At 37.1% G+C, this 23,300-nt stretch overlaps 1 protein-coding gene across 8 annotated transcripts in view; it reads right to left on the minus strand.

The window, feature by feature from the left end:
- MINDY3 (MINDY lysine 48 deubiquitinase 3) overlaps positions 1-22,909 on the minus strand; it is a 93,139-nt gene extending 70,230 nt beyond the window's left edge. For 3 of the 8 annotated variants that reach the window (XR_014242624.1, XM_082385472.1, XM_082385470.1), the window contains exons 1-6: positions 22,645-22,909; positions 10,561-10,640; positions 6,695-6,755; positions 4,842-5,015; positions 1,554-1,605; positions 556-670 (exon numbers count right to left, since the gene is read on the minus strand). Coding sequence is in view for 7 of the 8 variants with exons in the window: in XM_082385472.1 (XP_082241598.1) it covers positions 556-670; positions 1,554-1,605; positions 4,842-5,015; positions 6,695-6,755; positions 10,561-10,640; positions 22,645-22,894 (732 nt within the window). In the remaining variant the exon portion in view is untranslated. Of the gene's footprint in view, positions 1-555; positions 671-1,553; positions 1,632-4,841; positions 5,016-6,694; positions 6,756-10,560; positions 10,641-18,846; positions 20,114-22,401 lie in introns of those variants that run through there. The other 5 variants (XM_082385471.1, XM_082385473.1, XM_082385475.1 and 2 more) reach the window with 5 other exon arrangements.
- Between the last annotated feature and the right edge of the window lie 391 nt (positions 22,910-23,300).

Below are 23,300 nucleotides of genomic sequence, written 5' to 3' on the forward strand. Positions count from 1 at the left end.
CAGGATAACTGAGACTTAACAGGCTGCTAGAGATGTGAGGTTGGCACTTGGGGAAAAGGGTAGGACTGGAAGTGTACATGTTGGAATTAACCACATAAAGGTAAGCTGAGAGAATAAAAGAGGTAAACAACAGGAAAAGATGGAAATGAAGCTATAAGCAAAAATGTAATTACGAGGCATTACACAAAGAGAACTAGTGATGTATCAGGTAAGTTAAGAAGGGAGTGGGGTTTAGAAAGAGCTTCCAGAAGGGGTTAAGGGGTCAAGTGCCAGACACTGCTAATATCAAAGAAAATAAAATTCCAAAGAACTGACTGTTCTTCATAATTAGAACATTACTGATAATCTCTGCAGTCCAGAAGATCATGGGTGAAAGCTGGAAAGTGGTTAAGTAACAGCTAAGTGAAGAAAGAGAAGTCAATTCTTCATTATCAGCATAAGAGATTTTAATTCTGAGATTTAGAAACAACATGAAGAATAAAATTTCTCTTCGCCTCAGGAAAAATACTAAATTCAAACTAATAAAAAACAGAAGAAGTATCTTCTTGAACAAACCTTTGTCAGTAACACAGAATACAGAAAAAGCAATACTCCAAATTTGCTTCCCCACACTGAATACTGGTCGAAGACAGCATCTTTTAATTCTGATAAACTTCTGAATGATCTTTTTCTGGGGAGGGGGAAAAGAATTAAGTATTAACACCATGATGAGACTGACTACATTCATAAATAGGAAAAATTTTTAATTGTCTTCTACATTAAAATGCATACATACAAACAGGAGATTTTTGTAAGTGTATCAAATTTTAAAATACAAATTTAGCCATTAAAGGCAAAAGCTACTGCTGACAACTGTCCCTATCTATAATAGATACCATTAAAGTAGAATGCCTACGTAGTAGGGACCTCTTCATCTCTCAGGTGAACTATCTGGCATCAACAACTTCTTCAATGATCATACAGTTATTTAAGGAATGAGGTGGCCCTCTTCTAGGATATGGTTAAGAACAAAGAAAACTTGACTTTCTAAAGCCTGAAGGTTATTTAACAAATATCTGAACACCAAAGATAAGGTGTACATTTGTGGCTTTTTTTAACATAATGTTATATTTCAAATCAAATGCCACCCGTAATTCTATCGATATAGCTATCCTTACCTTTTATTTTATAACAAAAAATTTAAATACTCTGATGAAAATATGGCACTTTTAATGAAAATTATAGAAAGCATATTTTGGCAAACAATAAATAATAATGCAAATATTTATCACGCTAGAAATCTTTATATTCACTCAGACAGAAACATTAAGCTAAAATGATTTTTTCATTATAATGATGAAAAAGCTTTTAATGTTATGAAAGGGTATATTTCCATAGTTAATTTGGGAATCAGAATATTTTAAGTGCACATTTACAAATTATTCTTTTTTTGAAATCTGAAAACGAATTAATCTTCAAGCATACAAATCTAACTACCTTTCCACAGTATGAACAGACTTAAAATGGCAATGTGTCCACAAGGTAAGTATTTTAAATGTTCCAGTGTTACTTACTGAATTAATGCATGAAATCGCTCAAAGCCAAGCTCTTCGACAGCCAAGGCAGCTATACGTAAAAGACACTTTTCAGCACTACACACGGCAAATAAACGACACAAGATACACACAGCAGGCTGCAAATACTTTCAAGCAGTTAGAAGTCTCCCTCTTTCCTTACTCCCTTAAAATTCTCAGTTCATTTTCAACTTTACTGTAACATAAATTTATATTTCAACATCTTAGTTACCATAATTATAACTAAAATGGATTTAATACTGAGACTGGAGAAGGGTGATTAATTAATAAACATTTCTTTTTTAATTCAGTTGTGCCGAAATCATTAAAATATGAGAAATTATTGACAATCACAGTGCTTCACACATAGTTGTAATGTGTCCTGCACTTTAAATAATCTTTCAATTCATAGTGCCAAGTAAAATCCTCATAGCTAACCTTCCTCCTACATAATATAAAATCTTTAGGCTTGATGCTTAATTATTAAACAGATATATATAAAAAGGCAGAGCACTTTGAAAGTACACAGGTTCAACGACAGCTTTAAGTTTGTTTCCGCGTTTATTTGTATAACTGTTGGGAAGTTTTCAGTAACGTATTTCGATTACGTTTATTAATACAGTACAATTATAAATGTTTAAGAAATCAAAGGTAAAGCTTACTGAACACTTTTCTAAGTGCCAGGCCCCTTTCTAAGTGCTCTACGGGCCTTAACCTCATTTAATCCTCAAACAACACTATTATCCCATTTTACAGAGGAGGATCCTGAAGCCCAGAGAAGAATCCTCCCAAGAGCACAAAGCAACAAACAGCAGAGCTGAGACCCGAACCCAGATAGTCGTGGCTCCCCAACGATGAAGTCTTTAAAGATATCCTACACGGATCAAAATGCCTACTCTCGTTTATCACAATGAACAATTTCATATATAATTTATAAAGTAAATCTTAGTACTTTCAAATATTAATTCTCACTAGAGAACTGAATTGATTCGTTATGAAATCAAAATTAAAATTTTGATTTACAATGTAAAATGTCACATTATTCTACCCTTCCAAAGTCCAGTTTTAATTTTCAAACGTTTCAAATTACTGTTTTAAATCTTTAAAAGTCCAAAAGGATTAATTTAAATAATCTTTTGATTTGTGTGTGGGAAACAAACTGAAATTGAACCTGAATATTCACTACTGCAAACAAGTGTGCATTACCAAAAGCCAAAACTACACACCACACAAGCCAATGAAATTAACATTTGTACAGAATGTAATACTGACAAGGAGGAAAACAGTTCATGTTTAAAATTTCAGGATAAAATAAAAATTCTACCTAATCTTTTCCAAACTGTAATTGTTCTGCAGTGCCTGATTATCTAAATCATTTTACTGGGTATATACTATGAAAGTTGACATCAAGATAGTAATTTAGAGAAAAGAGGCAAGCAAAATAAAAAGCTTAGCAGGCAGAATGGTGGAAAGATATAACATGAAGAAAAGAACATAGCTGGGAATAAAGGAAGGAACAGGTAAAACAGATTGTTATATGGAATAAAAATTTTAATATAAGTTCATTTCATTGTCAACATCTAAGGTGAATCTTCAAATTTTCAGTTACCAAAACTTTTCAAATTTATACCACATTAAAAACGAATATAAAATATAGTTTCATTTCATGTCCATTTTTAAAATGAGACAAAGTAAATTGGAAAATTACTAAACTATGTTTTTTGGAGGGGAATTCAATATATATGCCCACCTAAATTAATTACTGAAGTGCCAAAGTTAATGAATCATGAGGCCATTTAACCTAAAGCGATTTAACCTATCAACATAGAAATGTACAGCACATCCCAGGGAGCACACAGTATACTAAGATACTAATGAAAAATGTTACAAGAAAAGATCTTCCATGTTAATACGCAGACCAGTTTTAAGCGCATATTCCTTAAAACAACTTCTAACTAGTTCAACTATTCCTATTAAAATTTTAGTATCTTAAACAACACTATTAACCATGCTTACATGCAACCCAGTAAAACCTGTGAAGTGTTTTAAAACCAGTGCCAATGACACATTTTTTGACTATCAACCTTGTGAATACTTTCCACTTGTTTTCTTCAACTGTCATTATCAACTCTAAAAATATATTAAATTCTCTTTGAAAGGCCTGAAAAAGAAATGCCATTCAACTGTTTAAATTTTAAAAATTATTCCTTGCAAATGCACTATTAGTAGAATCTGCCACTGTAACTGCAAAGGTGAGACAGAGAAGGCGCTGACATCACAGAGATGGTTCAGCTCAAGGAGGCAATATGCCTCACAGACAATCCCACCGGGAAAGCCAGGCGTGCATCTCAAGCAACTGAAATCTACTTTCTAGAAACTGGGTGTCTAGTTTCTCTAAAAACAAGTTCCGCAGAGATGATAGTTAATGGATTGCACCACAGGTAGATTAAGTCACTTATTCAATATAAGCACCTGGAACTACCAATTATCAAAAGCAACCTACTGGCAAGTTAATTCCTGCAAAGAAAACCAGAAAAGCAACTCTTTTTATCTAGTTTCTGTACCATCAGAAGTCTCCATTTTACTAGCTCATTCTGGCAGTTTTTAGGTCAACTATGTAAGAATTTTCAAATACTAAAGACCACAGAATTCTTGTGAATGAGAACAGCTGTTATTTAATTTATCTTAGAGAGAAATCTTCAAAGTATGAAAAACTTAAATGAATGCAAAATTAATACTCATAATTAAAACTATCTTAAAATAATTCATCCATAGTAACCATGTCCACAAAGTTCAGGAGGAAAAGAAACATGTAGTGAAGAAAAATGTCCCCTTCTTTACTTTAGGAAACAACTAAAGATATTTAAGACATTTTCTAATGTTAAAAAAAACAACAACTCCTTTTTCCCCAATACCACAGAAAACATTAAGGTATTTGAAATGAAAGAATATAGAAACATGTTATTTAAGCTTTCTAAATGAGAGTTCCAAAGCTCAAAAGAGATTGTCATCAAGCAGAAATTAACTAGAACTTTTACCTAAGTTTATTTTTAGAGATGCATTTCCTGTTTTTTCCAAAAATGAAAGAAAAAATACAAAATGTAATATCCTCTAGTTAATTACAATAATCAAAAGGGAAATGAAAAATACTAACAAAGCTCATGAATTAACCTTAGGCTGAAAAAGAGACCTTATAAAATGTTTAAAGTTTTTTCCTTTAAAATTTTCAACAGTTTTATTTAAACACACATACAAGACATTACTTCAGGAAATCAAAGTGTATCTTACAAGAATGGTCCACTTGGCAGCTGGACTGCGCAGGACCCCCAGGGAGACCAGCAGCCTCCTCCGCCGTCTTTCCTCTTAGCCATGAAGCCAAGCAGTACGGTCCAGAGTCGCTACAACAAGCACTTTCTAAAATAGCACATAAGGTGTGACAGAGGAGTTCCTTCCGCTCTCCCTCTAAAAATAACCACAAGGTAAGTTATAATGGTCATCAGTAGGGAAGAAAATCCTGTCATAAATAACAATATTAAGAATGCATTAATTTAATGATGAAAATCAAGCATTTTTAGTGGGGGAAAAATCCGTAAACCACTGATCTTAAACTACAGTTCAGAAAAGCAATGTGCTTGAGGGTTAAAATGTCACCTCTGTTAAATATTTCCATTAATGAGAAAAAGAATCCTGGAAAATGCAGAATTAAACATCAGAAGAAAGAATATGCTACGTGGAATAACCTGATACTGATCGCCCCTTTCTTAGGCTGCAAACGGAGCCTTTCAGCCATGAGGATTCCTCTGTTGTAGAACCAGGCCAGCGTATGGGCCTGCTGAGACCTCTGATTTTCCCCATTTCTGAATTAGTCTAACGTCTTTAATCTCCCAGTCCCACAGGGGTAAGGATAATAAGATAACACACCGTCAGCACATACAATACCACCATCCCTTACATTAGCAGAGGCCACAGCGATTATGCTGCATGATACAGAAACCACCGATACTGGATTGCAGTGATTTGAGCATTAGACGTTTATAGAAAATAGCACAAATGCGCAATTTCTTCCTGAACCTTAGCCACCCTCCCCCTTTCAAGCAGTATTAATCTCCAGAAGTAGTACCATTTTCTGAAACTTTCAAACAAAGGGGATAAGATGTATACACATCTTATGTAAAATTTTATGCCGGAACAAGCTTTCTTTCTCTCCTAATTAAAAGTTCTTTAAAGGCAGGAACTGTGCCATTCACCCTCTAGCCACCACAGTGTTTACGACATTTACGACAATCCTACATAAATTTTTTTATCCATATGAATATATTTCTGTGCAAGGAATATTATAAATGTTATTAATAAAATGCCCATGTTAATAATAGTATTTTTTGAATAGTTTCTTCTCTCCTCAAATTTATTTTGCATTTCGGCTACTAATTAATTAAAAATACATGACAGTGACACTTTTAACTCAAGTTCACAACCACTAGTAGAGTCTACATGCATGGTTTGGAATGGAAGCTGTTTTGCCCTGATATACAAAACCACAATTATATCCTACCTTCTTTCAGCAGTTACTGTGAGTTCACATAAAACTGTGCAAGTGAAGGAAATATCTTTGTAAACTGTCAAGCAGGATGCAAATGTTTGTTATTATCAGGTAGCACATACAGTTCTCTGACTTAATCATATTGCAGAAGCCATGAAAGCTTCATTTGCGATTTAATTCAGAATTACTTGAGGTATTATCTGAATTGTGTAAGGCGTTATACTAAAAGATGCAGGAATACAAAGGTAATTCTGACTTTTTGCTCAAAGCTAAATAAGACAAAACAAACATAAATGACTATCCTTATAGTATGCTATCATTTAACAGTTCAGGGAAATGCCCCAAAGGATTTTTCCCTTAGTGTAATATCCTGTCTTATACCTCTTGGGAAAGACAAATTTGGAAATATACATTTTAAAATTTGGAGTCATCCATGAAACTTTCTGAAACATTTAAAAAGTAAATCTCAGGAAAAAGTAACCCATTGATAGTTTACTTTTTAAGACAGATAATTTCAACTAAATTACTGCCAATGAATACTGCAGGGATCATCTATAAAATAGAAGATGGAGTAGAAGTTGATAAAAGACAGCTATCATACCTTGGCAATCCCTCCAAGAAGACTTCTCAGAAGAAAACAGGAGCTTCTTCAAAAGAAATGCCTTTATACAATTAAAGCAATAATTATTAGAATGCATTATAAACATACCTTATATCATTCTTTTATTTTAAAATGGAAAAAAAAAACTAATTTGTACCTCCTTTCTGATCTTTTGAATAGTGCTATAAAAATTTCAAATGGCTTCCCTTCATGTTCAACAGTAACTGAGCATAATTACTTACTCAGAATATACCACTATAAGCTTGATTCTAGATCCATACAATTCTTCCTCCTTTATAATACATATTTTCTGTCACAGAGAAAAACTGACTCAAAATAATAACCACACAACTAGAAAATTAAAGAAATTTACTGCTCCATTCACAGAGTGAAGGCCCTTTAGACCAGGAAAAATCTATATTTCTCTTTGATTCCTTAGGGGAAAAGAAATCTAAATACAAAAGTGGTTCTGCTCTACTAGCTCTGATTTATGACACAAGATGACCACGGTGTGGGTCATCACTTTATTATAAGGAGCTCCTAACTTGCTGGTTTAACTCATAAAGCTTTAAGATTCCAAAGAAAAAACAAACTCATTTCTAACATTTCCTTAAGTGAGCCAACTATGTTACATTGGTGATTTGATAGGTAACAGTTCAGTGTGTAACAGTGTTTCCTTCTCAAAGTGTAGCTCAAGGGCTATTTGCATCCTAGTCACCTGACTTGTTTATTTAAAAGGCAGATTCTGACACTCCACCTATTTTATCTCTAGGGGGCAGATTCAAGAAAAAAGAGGTTACTATGGTGATTCTTACTCACAGGTGTTTGAAAACAGTAGTATTCAGATAAGAGGACTGCTTATAGTCAGACAGACCTAGATTTGAATCCTGATTTCATTACTTTACTAATTTAAAATAATAATAGCACAAACATTAAAAGGTTGTAGTGAGGATTATATGAGATAAACTATTAATACACTTAGCACAGTACCTGGTACCTAATAAGCAATCAATTCAAAGTATTTTAACAAAAAAAATAAGTAACATTCTATAATATTCACAATGAAATAAAATCTACAAATACTACCACCAAGTGCTTCTGATTCCCCCCCACCCCCAATAACAAAAACCATAAAATATAACTACACCTCAAAACTTTGGAATGGTGAGGTGGGACAAGCATTATTTCACCACTAATAGAACCACCATTAGCATTTTGATATACTTCCTTCCAGTCTTCCTTTCATACCTGTTTTAAATTTTAAGTGAGAAGCATAATGGGTACGTGATTGTTTTCCACTTTTCTGTTTTCCCACACAATTCATAACTTTAACTCTTAATCTCTAAATGTCTATTCAAGCTATTAAAATTTATTTAAACGTTAGTCCATGTTTAAACTACATTACTGTGCATTAGGTTGTTTGCAATTTTTTATACTATAAAATATATAATATATATATAAATATATGTTTTATATATATATATAAATACATATAAAATATATATGGACTTGCTCTAAAAAAAGCTTCTTCTTGAATACAACCTTTTCCATATTAAGGATTATTTCTTTAGGAAAGATCCACAGAAGTACAATTATTCTCATCAAAGAATCTGCATTATCATGGTTCCAATTATAACGTAAAATTCCTTCCCTAGGTCAAAGTACCAATTTGTACTACATAGAGATATCTGAGTATGCCAGCATCACCCTACCGTTATATGCACTGGCAATTATTTTATATCTAAAGATCAGAAAGAGTAAGCAATAGAATCTAGTTAAAGTTTTAATTGTACTTTCTTGGATTCCTAGTGAGGTGGGACATCTCGATTCTTTGGTTGTCCAGCATCATACCACCTGTCATGATTGCATACACTTGCCCGTTTCACCTCTGAGGTTTTAGTGTTTTTCTAACCAGTTTGTAGGAGTTCTCTGTATAAGAAAGACACTGATTTATTGCTAATATTACCTCACATTTTTTCTGAGCCTGGAACTTTTTATCTTAGTTGGTAATGCATTATTTTCAGCTTTCTGTGCTTAAGTATTATATCAAGAATAAACTTGGTATATGCTATGAGATGACCTAAATTCAGTTTTTCCCCTCAAATTATCAACCAGTCATATCAGTGCCACTTACTAAACATTTTATTCCACCACTGATTTATATTCCTTCTTATCATGGTATGTGATTAATTCTTGGTAAATTATTATATGTAATGTGGTCTACTACTGTATTATCTATCTGGTTCCATAATATGCCTATTCTTCTAGCAAAAGTGTTATGTTCTAGTTTATATAGTTTAAAAAAGTTTTAATATCTGGACTCGCACATTTCCCTTCATTACTCTTAGTCATTTAGTTTTGACTTTTATATTGAAATATTAATATAAACAAAATTCTTCTATGATTGAAAACATTTATATGACTATGAAGCTAAATTACTACCTCAAAGATACATCACGGTTTTGAACACTACAATTATCCCTTGTTACATAGCAACCCCACTTGTAAAAATAACTACCATTTTGGAAATATACTAAATTTTATAAACATGAAACTGCTGTGGTTTACTTTGATTTAACTATATTCAAAGACTTGCAATAAAGACCCTAAGGGTTTTATTATGGTCCAAGAGGGTCTATGTTAATATAATCTAACATGCATATGAACAGGACAGGTAATCTTCAAATTCAGGTAAGATTCCTACTAGCAACCAAAATCTGTCTCAATTACTCGACATAACAGCCTCATAACTAATTTATAGTTAAATTTTATTCTTTATACTCTGTAATCCCCAGGCAAAGCTCAAACATTCAAGTTTTTCTTAAATTTTTTTTGTAAATCTACTAATGAAAAAAATGTATGAACTTTATTCTTCAAAGAAATAAAATAATTACCTACAAAGGGTATATTTTAGAATGAACCATAAAGGAAAAATTTTTTTCTCCTTCAGAAAATACATTTTAAATTTAATAATGTAAGTGTATGGAGTATAAGGTTTGAGAGACAAATTTACTTTGCAGCTAACAGTTCAGGAATGCATTCTTTATGCCCAATGAATAATAAATACCACATTAAATATGTATTTTCAAAATGTGCTGATTAAAACAAACAATAAATTCAAGCTCCTTTTATAATGGTTCTGAAGTTATTCTCCTGTTTAGACATTGTAAATATTACAGCAAACTGAAAATTCAATTCTCCGTTTTAATAATGTAATGGTTTATAGCAAATCAGCCTTTGAATTTCAAACAATGCAACACATAAAGATTCAAAATCAAAATCAAATGCATACACTGAGATTCACTCTACCTTTTGCTCAAAGAAAAAAATCTTTTTTTATTTTGGGGATTCTGTTTGAAATTGGTTGCTACTAATTTTATTTTAAAGGCCAAAGCTAGAGCCTAAAACAGTATATATTGTCAACTTATTTTAAAATTTGATAAAGTTTTAGGCCATGAAAATATTAACAATCTTCAACTTTTTAGAAAAATCGTTTTTAAAGATAGAACAAATGTAAATAGTACCACTGCTACGGTGTCACTATCTGTGGCATAAAATGTTATTACTCAATAGATTACTGTATAAGAAAGATGTCATGATCATTAACTCCAAATTTTCTGAAAGTCAGAGAACATCTACTATGTTTTCTTGAAAATAACGACAGCCAAATGGCTACTGCTGTGTAACCTACTCATGTTCTGAAATCATTTTTATTTTGGATATTTAAAGCAATTTACATGAACAAAAGTTAAGAGGTAACTGATCATGCCTCATGATTACAGAGTACAGGTATTAGAAAACAGAAAGTAAAGCATGAAACGTTTGAACACGTCCCTCTAAGGAGTTGGTAAAGTAGTCTATGTTACCTGAACGGGTGCAATAACAGCACAGGGGCCACCTTCAAACTGTTCTAATGCAGATCCCTCTGATTCACTAAACACAAACCCTAAAAATGAAAGCAAGTAGCAAAGATTAAAAATGTAATTCAAGTAGTAGCTAAAAGAATTTTTAATGTACTTTGCTTTGAGAAAGATCACTTATCACAACAGCAAAATATCCTCAAGTCAGTCAAGTGCAGTGGTTCTTAACTTTTTGGAGGATAAAGGAACCCTTTGAAAAAAGATATGGAACCTAGGTTCCCTGCCAAATGCACATAAACACACACACACACACACACACACACACAATTTTGCGTCCAGGGACCCCTCTAAGTGGACCCGAGAGATAAAGTGTGGCCTTCAGTAAAAGGACACTAAATCTGATTTTGAAATAATTTACTGAAAGGAAGACTAGACAGTCTACCTACTGAATTTAAACAGATATTTTAGGACACTTTTCAGAGAGTATCTTTTTCAGTTTCAATCTTTGAGTCACATTCTCTAAGCTAACAATTAAAGAACATCATACACAGTGAATGTGGCCATATTGGTTCTATCTTAATTTAAACACTACCCAACTAGCACTGACGGAGAGTATCTAGTACAAGTTCCCGCAGAGAGCACTGGCACACTGCAGAGAGCGTGGGGCTGGAAGTCAGGAGAAGTGAGTTACTATCTGTATAACCTTCAGGAAATCATTTCACCTCCCTAGGCCTCAGTGCACTTAGCTTTAAAATGATCACTTCCAATTCCAACATGCTAGGAATATGTGAAATTTCACTAATGGTCATAATTCTGTCATTTATTTAACAAACATTTAATGACCCTGAGATACTACACCAAGCATCTACGATATATAAATGACGTGAACGACAAAGTCCCTAGTCTGGAGAAGCCAACAGTCCAGGTGAAGACAGACATATGAACAAATAATTACTAAAATGAAGGGATAAATGAATGTTATAACAGAAATACGAAGTGTTGCGGATACAGAAAGTAGTGACTTGGTCTGAGTCAAGTCATACCAGCTAACTTTAAGGCTGACCTTGAACAGAAATTTATCAGAGAGGCAAGGGTGGGAGAATGACTCTCAGTTGAAGAAAATACCTTTATTAAAGGAAAGAGATTTCGTAAGAGCAGGACAAGTCTATGGATCAGAGGGAATGTTAAAGCAGCCGAAGGGCAGTATGGAGGCGGACGGGAGAGATGGGAAAGGGGAGGAGGGAGAGCTGACAGGATGTTAATACTGGGAAGAGCCACACCATGACAAGTACTAATTAAAGCAGTAATACAATCATACCGGTATTTTTTTCTTTTTTAAAGGACCAGAATGGGGAAGAGGCCGTTTCAACAGACCTATACAGTGCCAAACTAATAAAAGAAACTTAAGTGTGGAGGGAAGACACTATATCCAAACAGTATTTCTAAGGTAAAAATTAATATTTGATGAATATGTGCAAGTGGGGAAAGGCTTGGGACATAAGAAATCAGAACTGACTGAAGTTTCTAGCTTGAGACACTAGATAGCAGGACAGATAAGAAACAGTATGGAACTTCCCATTCCATCCCACCTCCTCTCTCTTTACCCTTCAATCTCTCTTTCAAACAGTATTTAAACGTATCTCACATATTTAAAAACAACAAAAAAATTCTCTTCAAGATTGTACCAAAAGGTCCTTGGTATTTACCCAAAGGAGTTGAAAACTTATGTCCACACACAAAAACCTGCACACATTGTTTACTGCACCTTTACTCCTAATTGCCAAAACTTGCAAGCAGCCAAGATGTCCTTCAGTAGGTGAATGGATAAATAGTACATATTATTCAGCATTTAAAAAACATTAGCTTGCGAGTTGTGAAAAGATATGGAGGAACCTTAATTACATATTACTAAGTGAAAGAAACCAATCTGAAAAGGCTACATACCATATGATTCCAACCATATGACAGTCTGAAAAAGGCAAAACTATGCAGACAGTAAAAAGATCGGTGGCCGCCAAGAGGAGGGGAGTGGGCGAAGGGTTGAACAGACAAGGCACAGAGGATTTTTAGGGCAGTGAAAATACTCCTTGTAATGATGGATACATTCCATTACACATTTGTCTTGACCCATAGGATGTGCCACACCAAGAATGAAAACTGTGGACTTTGGGTGATAATGATGAGTCCACGCAGGTTCAAAACTGTAACCAACGTACCACTCTGGTGGGGGACACTGACAGTGGGGTGGGGGGCTGTGCACGTTGAGGGAGCAGGAGGTATGTGGGAAATCTCTGTATCTTGCCCACAGTTTTGCTGTGAACCTACGATTGTTCTAAAAAGTAAAGTCTTAATTTAAAAAATCATTTGACCATAAAAACAACAACAACAACCTTCCACCCAAAACTCCAAACACCACTCTCTCAAAGCCCACCTAATTGTCTACATGCACTGTCTCAATTTCCTTACCTCCTAATTTACCCAACCCACAATAACTTGGTTTTCAACCTGTGACTGCACCAAACTCATTCTCACCAAATTCATCAATGACCAGACAGGCTATTTCTCAAGTCTTTCTTATTTCAGATGAATCTCCCAGAGAATCATCTGAAATGCTGACCACTGGCTTCTGAAAATCTTTTGGCCCTTGGCTCTAGTAGTCCATCTTGTTCCAAATTTTCCTTTTCTGTTTCTTCTCAGTATCAGTGGTGATCAACTCCTTCTAAATGCTAATGTTCCTGAGATCTTGGCTTTAGAATCTTTTTTCTTTGCATTCTACATGTTCTCCCTGTGTAACTCATCTACTCCCAAGGTTTCCATTATGGGTGATAATCAGGTAAATCCCAAATACAGCTCAGATGAGAACTCCAGGCACAGACAGAATCCAAATTCCTCAACATGGTCTTGCATGGTCCGGCTTCTGCCTATATCTCCTCCCTCATCCTTTGCCACTCTCCTTCTTTAGTCTCTAGGCATGCTGAACTTCTTTCAGGCCCTCAAACATCCATTTTCTGTCTGGTTTCTTACACTTTGAACACGTTGTTCCCTCCGCATGAAACACTTGCTAACACTTTCTCTGAAACAATCCGATTTATCTTTAAGGCTTCACCTTAAGGTAAGGTCCTCTTGGTTCAAGGTCCCAAAACATATCTCTACCCCATTTCTAGTCCACCTTCAGGTTCAAACCACCATCATCTTTCACTTAGAACACTGTTAAAAGAGTTTCCAACCAGGTCCCCCCATTCTGCCCACATTCCCACTCCCACCACACCCCTTATTTATTCACCATAGTTACCAGAGAAATATTTTAGAAATGGACATCAGGGTTTGTCACAGCCTGCAATGGCTTCTCATTGCAATTACAATAAAACTCAAACTCCTTTTCATGGCCTAAGAGACACTGTATGATCTATCAACCCCACCTTCCCTCAGTTCACTCTTACCTCCATCATCTACAGTGATCTTAGGCCCTCAGAACATCCCAAGGTCTTTACCTGGGGCCTTGATGCTTGCTGTTCCCTCTGCATGAAATGCTCTTTTTCCTTCTCTTGTCATATAGCTGAATCCTTCTCATCCTTAAAGACCCAGTTTAGGTATTAACTCCTCAGAGAGATATTCCCTGATAGGCCTATCTAAGTAGATCTTTCCTTCCATCCCTCAGCACAACCCGTACTTATCATCATCTGTAATTATATGATTGTTCACTTGTTTACTGTTTGTCTTGCCTAACAGGTATCTTGCCTGCTCTATTAACTACTGTTTTCCTAGTATGTTATATAGTTAATACTCAATAAATGCTTGCTGAAGTTTTGGGAGTGAAGATAATGGGGGTGTTTGCTTCTAAATTCAGTCTCTAATATGTGAAACAACAATTTGGTTGGGGAAACATGGGTCTGGAGCCCAGGGCAGGGTTTAGGATTAGAGATAGCAAGTTGAATCACCCTAAACATGGCAGTTAAAGTGAATGAGAACATGTAGAACAAAGATAATGAAACCGGTTAACATTAAAAAAAAAAAAAAAAAAAAGGGGCTTCCCTGGTGGCGCAGTGGTTGAGAATCTGCCTGCTAATGCAGGGGACGCGGGTTCGCGCCCTGGTCTGGGAAGATCCCACATGCCGCGGAGCAACTAGACCCGTGAGCCACAACTACTGAACCTGCGCGTCTGGAGCCTGTGCTCCGCAACAAGAGAGGCCACGATAGTGAGAGGCCCGCGCACTGCGATGAAGAGTGGCCCCCGCTTGCCGCAACTAGAGAAAGCCCTAGCACAGAAACGAAGACCCAACATAGCAATCAAGCAATCAATAAATTAAAAAAACTTTAAAAAAAAAAAAAAAAAAAAAAGTGAGCAGACGCTGAGTCAGCAAAGGAGATTGACAAAGACTTGAAAGGTAAGAGAAAAAACACACTGAGGTCCTAGAAAGGAAAAATCAGCAGTCACCTGTTACAAATGTTGAGTGGAATAAAAACATAAATGAAAATACTGGATTAAGCATGTCACTGGGAATACTAAAAAAAGAAATTTAGAATGCTGGGAAGAGCAGCCAAATTTTAAAGGGTTGAGGCGTGATTCAGAATACAAGGAGAAAGAGAAAATGCAAACTATTTGTTAAACAAGTGAAGGGGAAAAGGATGATGGCTTGAAGGGTAGTTGGATAAGGAATTATTATTTTACAGAGGGAAGGGCATGAGTTTAAAAGAAGGAAAAGAGTGATTAAATGGGAAAGAGAGAGTTTAAGGACTCCCAAGTCCTGAAAGAACTGAGACAGTGCGGTGTGGTGGTGGTGGTGGCGGACGGAATAAAGATAGGTTCTCAAGGTGTGGCCTACAGACCCCGGGAAGTTCCAGAGACCCTTTAGGGGACCTGCTAGAGGTGAAAATCATTTTTATTATAATACTAACATATTTGCCCTTTTCACTGTGTTGATATTCACAGCGATAGTACAAAATGAATAGCAGGTTACGTTACTGGTGCCTTAACACACATTAAGTGACATTAAGCTGACCAGCAGTCACTGTACTAGGAAACACCACAATATGTTCTCAAACACACAAAAAAGCCAATTTAACTTTAAAAAGCCCTTACTAATGCTAATCTTATTAAATCTTGACTTTGAATACAATGTACTTTAAAAAAATAGTCTGTGTGACAAAATGGAAACTACCCATAAAGCACCTCTGCTACATACCTTGTGCAATGATAGATTCTCAAAGCACATGTGTAATTTTTTGAACTGTGAGCTGAACTAACAGCTTTTCTGTGGAATGCTGTTTTTACTTTGAAGAGCTACTAACAAATTATGATTATTTAGACTTTTTCTCAGAAGTGAATGAAGTGAGCCTGATACTTCAAGAAAAATAACTTGACAGTATTTCTGCCAGTGATAAAATCTCAAGCTTTCAAATAACTAAACTTCTGGAAAACTCAAGTCCAGCACTGTAGCTTGACAGCTTCTCAACACTCAGAGATTTTTCTGACAAGATCAGAAATAATAAATGTGACTTTTGATATTGTAATAACAATATGTGTTAACATTTAGAAGATCTGCATAAACCAGCAGACCGATAACTTCCAAATGACCAATGCACACTGTTACAAATTAATGCATGGGTAAAAGATCCAGTCAAAGTACAAGACAAACCAATGGATTTCAATTTAACAGAGGACGAAAAGTTCATTGATGTAGCTTCAAATTCTGTATTTCATGTAACCGCTAAGAAACTACCAATTGTTGAGTTTTGGTGTAGTATCAAAGAAGAATATCCACAATTATCTGAAAAGGCTATTACAAGACTCCTACATTACCAACTGCATACCTGTGAGACGCTGGATTTTCCGCAGATACTTCAACCGAAACAACATATTGTAACAGACGGAATGGAGAAGCAAGTGGGAGAGTCCACCTGTCTTCCTATGAGTTAGACACTGAAGAGATTTTTTTAAATGTAAAATAATGCCACAGGCCTCATTAATTTTCTTTTATTTTTCACACTGAAGCCTGTAATAGTTTTTAAGAGTGTAACAGGACCCTGAGTTTAACAAACTTGAGAAAAAGGAAATCTTAGCAGGCTTCCAAGTTAGACATGCAGGCAAAGAGGAAGGGAAGAGATGCTGTTGATTGCGAGTGGGGGGCATGAGGGCATAGAAAATTGAGGAGAATGTTAATTCCAAAACACATAAGAAAAGCAGACAGGATAAAGAACTAAGAGAAATACTGGGGACTCGGCTAAGGTTTAATTACTACATGTGCATTGACGCTGACCACAATTTTCCCCAGCAACACACACCACCACCTTGGGAAGAACAGAATAGAGGAGAAGAAAAATGCAGGATAAGAAATAGGTATGGTGGATGGGGCAAATTTAATAAGGACAAATGAGAACTGAGGGTGCTGGTTATCGCATCAAGACAACCAAATCTGAGAGCCAATCTAGAAACAAGAGGTGAAGGCAAGGGGCCTCTGCTCTTTGTCTACCTCTTCTCCTACTGGGAAGAAAGGGTTACTGGTGTTGGGCCTAAGTGCAGAGGTGAAACTAGGCTCTTTCAAACTTTCAGCAGGTCTCAGTAATGGATTCTTGCCTTCCTTAAAATGACTAATAATGTAACTCAATTTTCAAGATCCATGGGTGGGGCTTTTAGATGGAAACGCATTCTGATAAACTGCTTTTGTACTTTAGAGATAAAAACCCCAGGGAGAGAATTCTAGGCAGATCTGCTTTATGCCAAGTTCCGTTTAATTACAGTATATATGCTTGAGTGTGTTATTTGATAATGAACAAAGGCTCTTAGAGCTTAAAAATGAAATAAAATTAGACAAATGGAAATTAACTATTCTATCCTAAAACAGGCTTATGCTAAGTAGGCACCCCCTTTTATAATAAGGTTTCACTTGAGTTTGAATTTTTTAGGATATAGAGTTATTTTTCTTGTCAAGTGTTCTCATATTCATCTTATTTCCTAGTTTTAAGAGGAATTAACTTATCACAAAATGGCTGATTTACTAATTAGATCTGAAATAGGCCATCTAAAGCATCTGATCCTAAATATACGATTTTGTATCACATTCCACAGCACTACAGACATAGAAGTCTTTCTCAGTTCTACAGCTCATAACTAATTTAAACCTGAGCCATGAACCTCTTTGCAATTTCCCAGTCTTTTATTTTCATATGACTGACTGACATTATTCAAACCAGTTTGACAACTACTGCCTCTATAGTTCTAGCCTTCCATGTTAACAAAAGGCCACAGAAAGACTTCGTTTGTCATTATAAGTCAGATAATACTGGTCGAGTGGAATCTGAACTGAGCCTTAGTTTCCTCACCTACAGAAAGGAGGGTAACTATTGACACATTTATCCTTTGCTGTCTCTTGGGGTTGCTGTAAGGATTAAGTAAGATTTTCAAAACCTGTAAAGCCTAATACAGACGTAAGGTATTATGATAGATGGGTTGAGCTGAAAAACACATTATGTACCCAAAAGTGCCAAGAAATTAACTTTGTCACATAAGCTTCCAAATTGTGAGTTTAAAAAAATTGGTTTTTAGGTGACATATTATGTAGGTAGGTGGGAGAAAGTAAAACCTATATTTGAAATAAAAGGCTTCCATCAACAACAAAAATCTCTGAAATGATATGATCCACAATATTAATTTACCTTCACTTTGGAAGACAAATTAATGATACTGGCGTATCATTTTAGTACTTTGGTAAAATGTTAAATCACGTTATAATAGACATCATACTTTTGGACTTCAATCCAAACACTTTAACTCCTGCATACATTTTATGCTTACATTTTAACTGATCCCTCACTTTTCCAAAGTTACTTAGAATCTTTTTTTTTCATATTACATAACAAAAATTGTCCTATACCGGAAAGTCCAAAACTCTAATTTCAATCCACTACAGTTCCCTCCCCATCTCTACCCCAAAACACCACTGAACTGCTATAAACTGCCAAATTGGGTTTCTCTTCTAGCTAATCTTTAGGTGAAACAACGAAGTAACTTAAAACTTGAAGGAGGGGGGCCAAGAAAAGGAAAAAATGGGTTCTCAGAGTTTATAATGTAGATCAGGGTTGGCCTGCTTTTTAAATGCAGTTTTGGAACACAGCCATGCCCTTATTATCCAGGGCTGCTTTTGCGGCAATGGCAGAGATGAGACAGAGACAATAGAGGTACTGGCCCTTTAAAGAAAACATTTGCCAAACACTGGCTAGACAATCAGTAATGAAAAGAAAAACAAATTCTCAATAAGTCAAAATGTTTGCCTTTATAATAAGATTAACACTTACTTTTGTTAGATCTAGATGACTCTTGTTTTGCTTCTGCTGGATGAGGTCAACGTGACCACCTCCTACTCTCCTGGCCTAAGCCATGGTCTTTTACCCTCGGACTACTGCAACTGTCTCTCATTTGGTCTTGCTGTCTCACTCAATACACTACTGTCTATCCTCAAACTTAGCAGTCAGATCAGCCCTTTAAAAACTTGTCCTGTCGTGTCTCTCCTCTGCTCCAAACCTTCCAATGACCTCTCATCTCATTTAGAATAAAAACCAAAGTCCTTACAATAGCCTATAAAATCTTAGTGATTTGGGCCATATTATTTCTTACATCATCTTTATCACTGACCCGTTCCCTCATTCCCTCTCCAGCCAAACTAACCTCCTTCCCGTTCCTTGAACAAAAAGTCAGACGTATTCTGCATTAAGTCATTAAATCTTTTACAATGGCCATCCTCACTGCCTGGAACACTCTTCAGATACCTGCATGACTAACTCAGTTACTTCAACAGTCTGCTCAAATCTCACCTTAAAATGAGGCCTGTCCAGGCTACTTCACCCTATAATTCCTTATTTCTCTACCTTCTAGTATATATGCTTAACTTATGCTATATTATATTTATCATTTGTCTTCCCTCCCACCCTATCAAGTCTAGGTCTGGAACACTGGTCAGTTTGTGGGAGAAGGGAAAGAAGGATAAATGTGCTTACAAATAAGGAGGTAGAAAATATACGCTTTTCTTTAAAAAGTATTATAGGCAATTGAGCAGGAGGGAAGCAGGCAGGAGTAGGGAGTAAATTTCCAAGTTAAAAAACAAAACAACTTCAAAGCTTTAAATAATGTGACTTATTGCCTTTAAAATAAAAACTGTTAAAAAAAAACAAACAAAAAAAACCCCAAACCAAAACCCTATTTCTTTTTCTTAAGAAAAAGTATTTGCAGAAGAGAATTATCTAAAACTGCCAAATGAATTTTAAACGAACAAAAAAATACTATGTGCCACTCCTGCACTTACTGCTTTAACATATTATCTAAAACTGCCATATCAATTAAAAGAGAGAGGGAAAAAAAAAACCAAAACCCAACTGCTGCAGCTGTTTAATATATCAAAGGAATTTAACATGGCCAATCAATACAGTTTCATAAATGGAATATCCCTGGACATAGTTCTATGTTCTCTTTACCCCAAACACCTCACACCTATAACTTGCTTCCAAAAGACTAATGAGATTACAGCTGTCAATTCAAAGCACAGATATAGATGATGAAATAAAGCCAAAGCTGATGTCACATTACGAATGCAGTAAGGCAAGCGCAGCAAGCAGTGTCCTGTGCCCGTTCCCACAATCCCAAGTCACTGCCACAGCAATCGTCAGCAATGGTCTCTGCCTCCTCTAAGAACGGATAAATGAATACAAAGTTAACACAGCAAGACCGATGACAACATTCCTCTGAGTCAGAGGTGACAACTTAAAAGCACATATTTGGTTGCCTTAAAAATCATGATCAGTTTAAGATCTTGAAGAATTACATAGCCGCAATATAACCACACTCTCTATAGAGCAATAAGTAAATAAATAATCCTTTATTTTGAAAAGATATTGATTGAACAAATCTTGTAAAGGAACTTCTGTATGACTACAAGGTGGCAGAGCATTCTAATATGTCATTACGAAGTTCTCTTTTAGTGATTATCCATCAAATTAACAACAACTTCTTGCAATTGTCAGGGCATGGCCAGACAGCGATCTTCGGCTTGGTTTACAATTAAAACACTTTTTAAATCAAGCTACCCTTTTCTGAGCGTTTACTCCACGTCAGATATTGTGCTAAGTGCCTAAACGAATTCACCTGCCTTTAATCCTCACAACAACCCTGTAAGATTGGCACTACTATTATCTGCACTCTACAGAGAAGGAAACTGAGGCTTAAATAAGCTAAAAACCTTGAACCTAGAACCCAAGTATGCCTATTCCAAAGCCTGTTCTTAACCATCATTAGAACTGCCTCTCTGAATTCTCCTTGCCTCTGCATCACAGTACTAAAATAAATGAGGCTGAATATCACCTTATCCTGTGTTGTATTACTAATTAATTAACAGGAAGTAAAACTTTTCTCAATCCTTCACAGTCTTGTGTCCTTTAGGGCTGGCTGTTCACTATTAGGATAAATAAGACAAACTGGAAAATAAATTTTAAAATCTGCAAATGTGGATGTCCAACATTTCAGAAAATACTAGTTAAGCGACATAATTAAATCTGTAAAAAAAAAAAAAAAAAAAAAGCCAAACTAATTACATGCCTGGTTGAGCAACACAAAGGAAAACAACAAAGACACAGCTGAATTAGGAGATGGGAGAGTTGGAATTCGTTCCCAGTTCTATCAATTTGTGCAACTTTGGCCTGGTCATTTAACCCTTCACAACTCATTTTTCTCATCTTCAGAACAAGAGTAATGGACTAAATAACCTACCTGACTGTAATATATTACGATTCTAATTTTACCAGCTCTTACAAGTATCTGGCAGGAAGGAAGGGATTACTTAAAACCCTGAATTTTTGTTACTAAATACGCATTACGAAGTAAGGACTTAGATTTACTATGCTAAATTTCCCCCAAACCCCCTGAGAATCGGTATTTTCTAAATAAATATTTTAATAACAAAATGTTTTAGTAACAGTACTAAAGAGCTGTTATTTGTGTGCTTGTGATGTTTTACCTACAGCCATCAACCATCCTCCTGACTCCAAACACTACGCTCTTAACCTCAACCTCACCATTGTCCCTTTTAAGTCACCTGAAGTAATGTGCCCGTTGTGTTTTAATATTAAAACTTACGAGTTAGGGATGATGGCTAATAAATATCAATAGATGGTATTTTCTCATTTCACAATTACTCGTAGTATTAACAAAACTTCTTATATAACTCAGAAGCCTGTCTGGGTAATTAGATCGGCACAGGAAGTCCTATGGGCCGTATTCCTTCGAACTGGAACAGATCCTACACCACCTCAAAACCGGGGACGCTTCGGGTCAAGGGATCAAACGCTCTGCAGCCGCAACATTCCATTTCTGCACCGAGTACCACGCCTAACCCCGCCTTACTGAAATACAAGCAACACAATCGCTTTCTGGAATTAACCACTGCGACTTTCACGTGGACTTCCCTCTCTCCAAAATGAGACCAAACGACCAGACTCGCTAGGGGGTAAAGATCCAGGCGGCCGGAGCCCTGCTGGAGGAACGGACGCCGGGGCACAGGGCACACCTTCCGTGTCACCCGCTGCGGCCCGGCAGCCGCCCCCTCCTCCTCTCCAGCCCAAAGGCAGCCCAGGGAGTGGCAGGGGCGCCTCGGGTCTTTGGCGGCCCGCTGGCACCGTTCCCCTACTCAGCCTCTAACCCTCAGGGCAGGCAGGGCTTTTCTAGGAAGTCCCGTTTCTGAGCTGAGCAGGGGAACCGGGGCGGAGTGCGGGCCACGCGAGCCGGCTGGCGCGAGAGGCGTCACGGCTCGACTCTCGCGGGGCCAAAGGGAGCGGCGGCCGGAAGCCAGAGTCCAGCCAGGGTACCTTGCGTCCAGCGGCAGAAGATGGTGTCAGAGAGACCGGGGCTGCTCTTGGCGCCCCACACCAGCTCCATCAGCTCTTTAGTCAGTTCGGACATGATGGGGTACCGGCGAGCGGGTCTTGGCTTTCCGGACTCCTGCCCCGGCACATGGGGAAGGGGCGGCTTCGGAGACCGGCGTGGCGGGACGGCAGCGGCAAACGAGCTGGGAGGCTAGACGGGAGGAAGGCAACAGGAGAGAGACCTACTTGCAGGGACCGCGCCTGTCAAGCCCGCTCGGAGCGGCAGCGAGGAGTTTCCCGCACCGGAAGTACTGGGGCCACTTCCGGCTTCTCTTTCACTACCGCCCCCAAGGCCGGAGGGGCAGGCGGCGCCTCCCCGGAAGCGGAAGTGGGGGGGTGGGAAGAGCTGGGGGCGGCTTGGCGAGCACCTGGCGGTCTCTGAGCTCAGTCCCAGGGCCCGGTGGTGCGGTGGCGTCTTTTGTGTTGGGAGGAGCATCGCGTCCCGTGGGCGTTGGCATATTTCTACCCCTGGAATACCTCCTTCCAGTCCGCACTGCTTTGGGCTTAGCTGGGGTGTCTGAGGCCCAAGCCCTAGGGCCCAGAAACGTGGCCTATACCTTAAAATGTGTAATATTAATTCTGCCAAACCAGAGCTTTGAGACGATGGTTGAATCCTCATGAGGAAACATCCATGTCTGTGTCGAGGAGCCGCCGATAAATTGAAGGCTGTCAGTCTCTTGATCAGTCATATAAAGTCAAACCAACTATTAACAGAACCGAAAAATGTCGCGTAATGGGCACTGGAAATGTCTCTCCCAGGTGTCTAACGCAGAATTACAAAGCTACTTAGAGGAAAACAGATTCAAAGCGGCCTGTTTGTAAATGGTAGAGCAATTTCATCT

Source organism: Balaenoptera borealis, assembly GCF_965194805.1.
Source record: "Balaenoptera borealis genome assembly, chromosome: 3".
In the NCBI taxonomy this organism is placed as follows: Eukaryota; Metazoa; Chordata; class Mammalia; order Artiodactyla; family Balaenopteridae; genus Balaenoptera; species Balaenoptera borealis.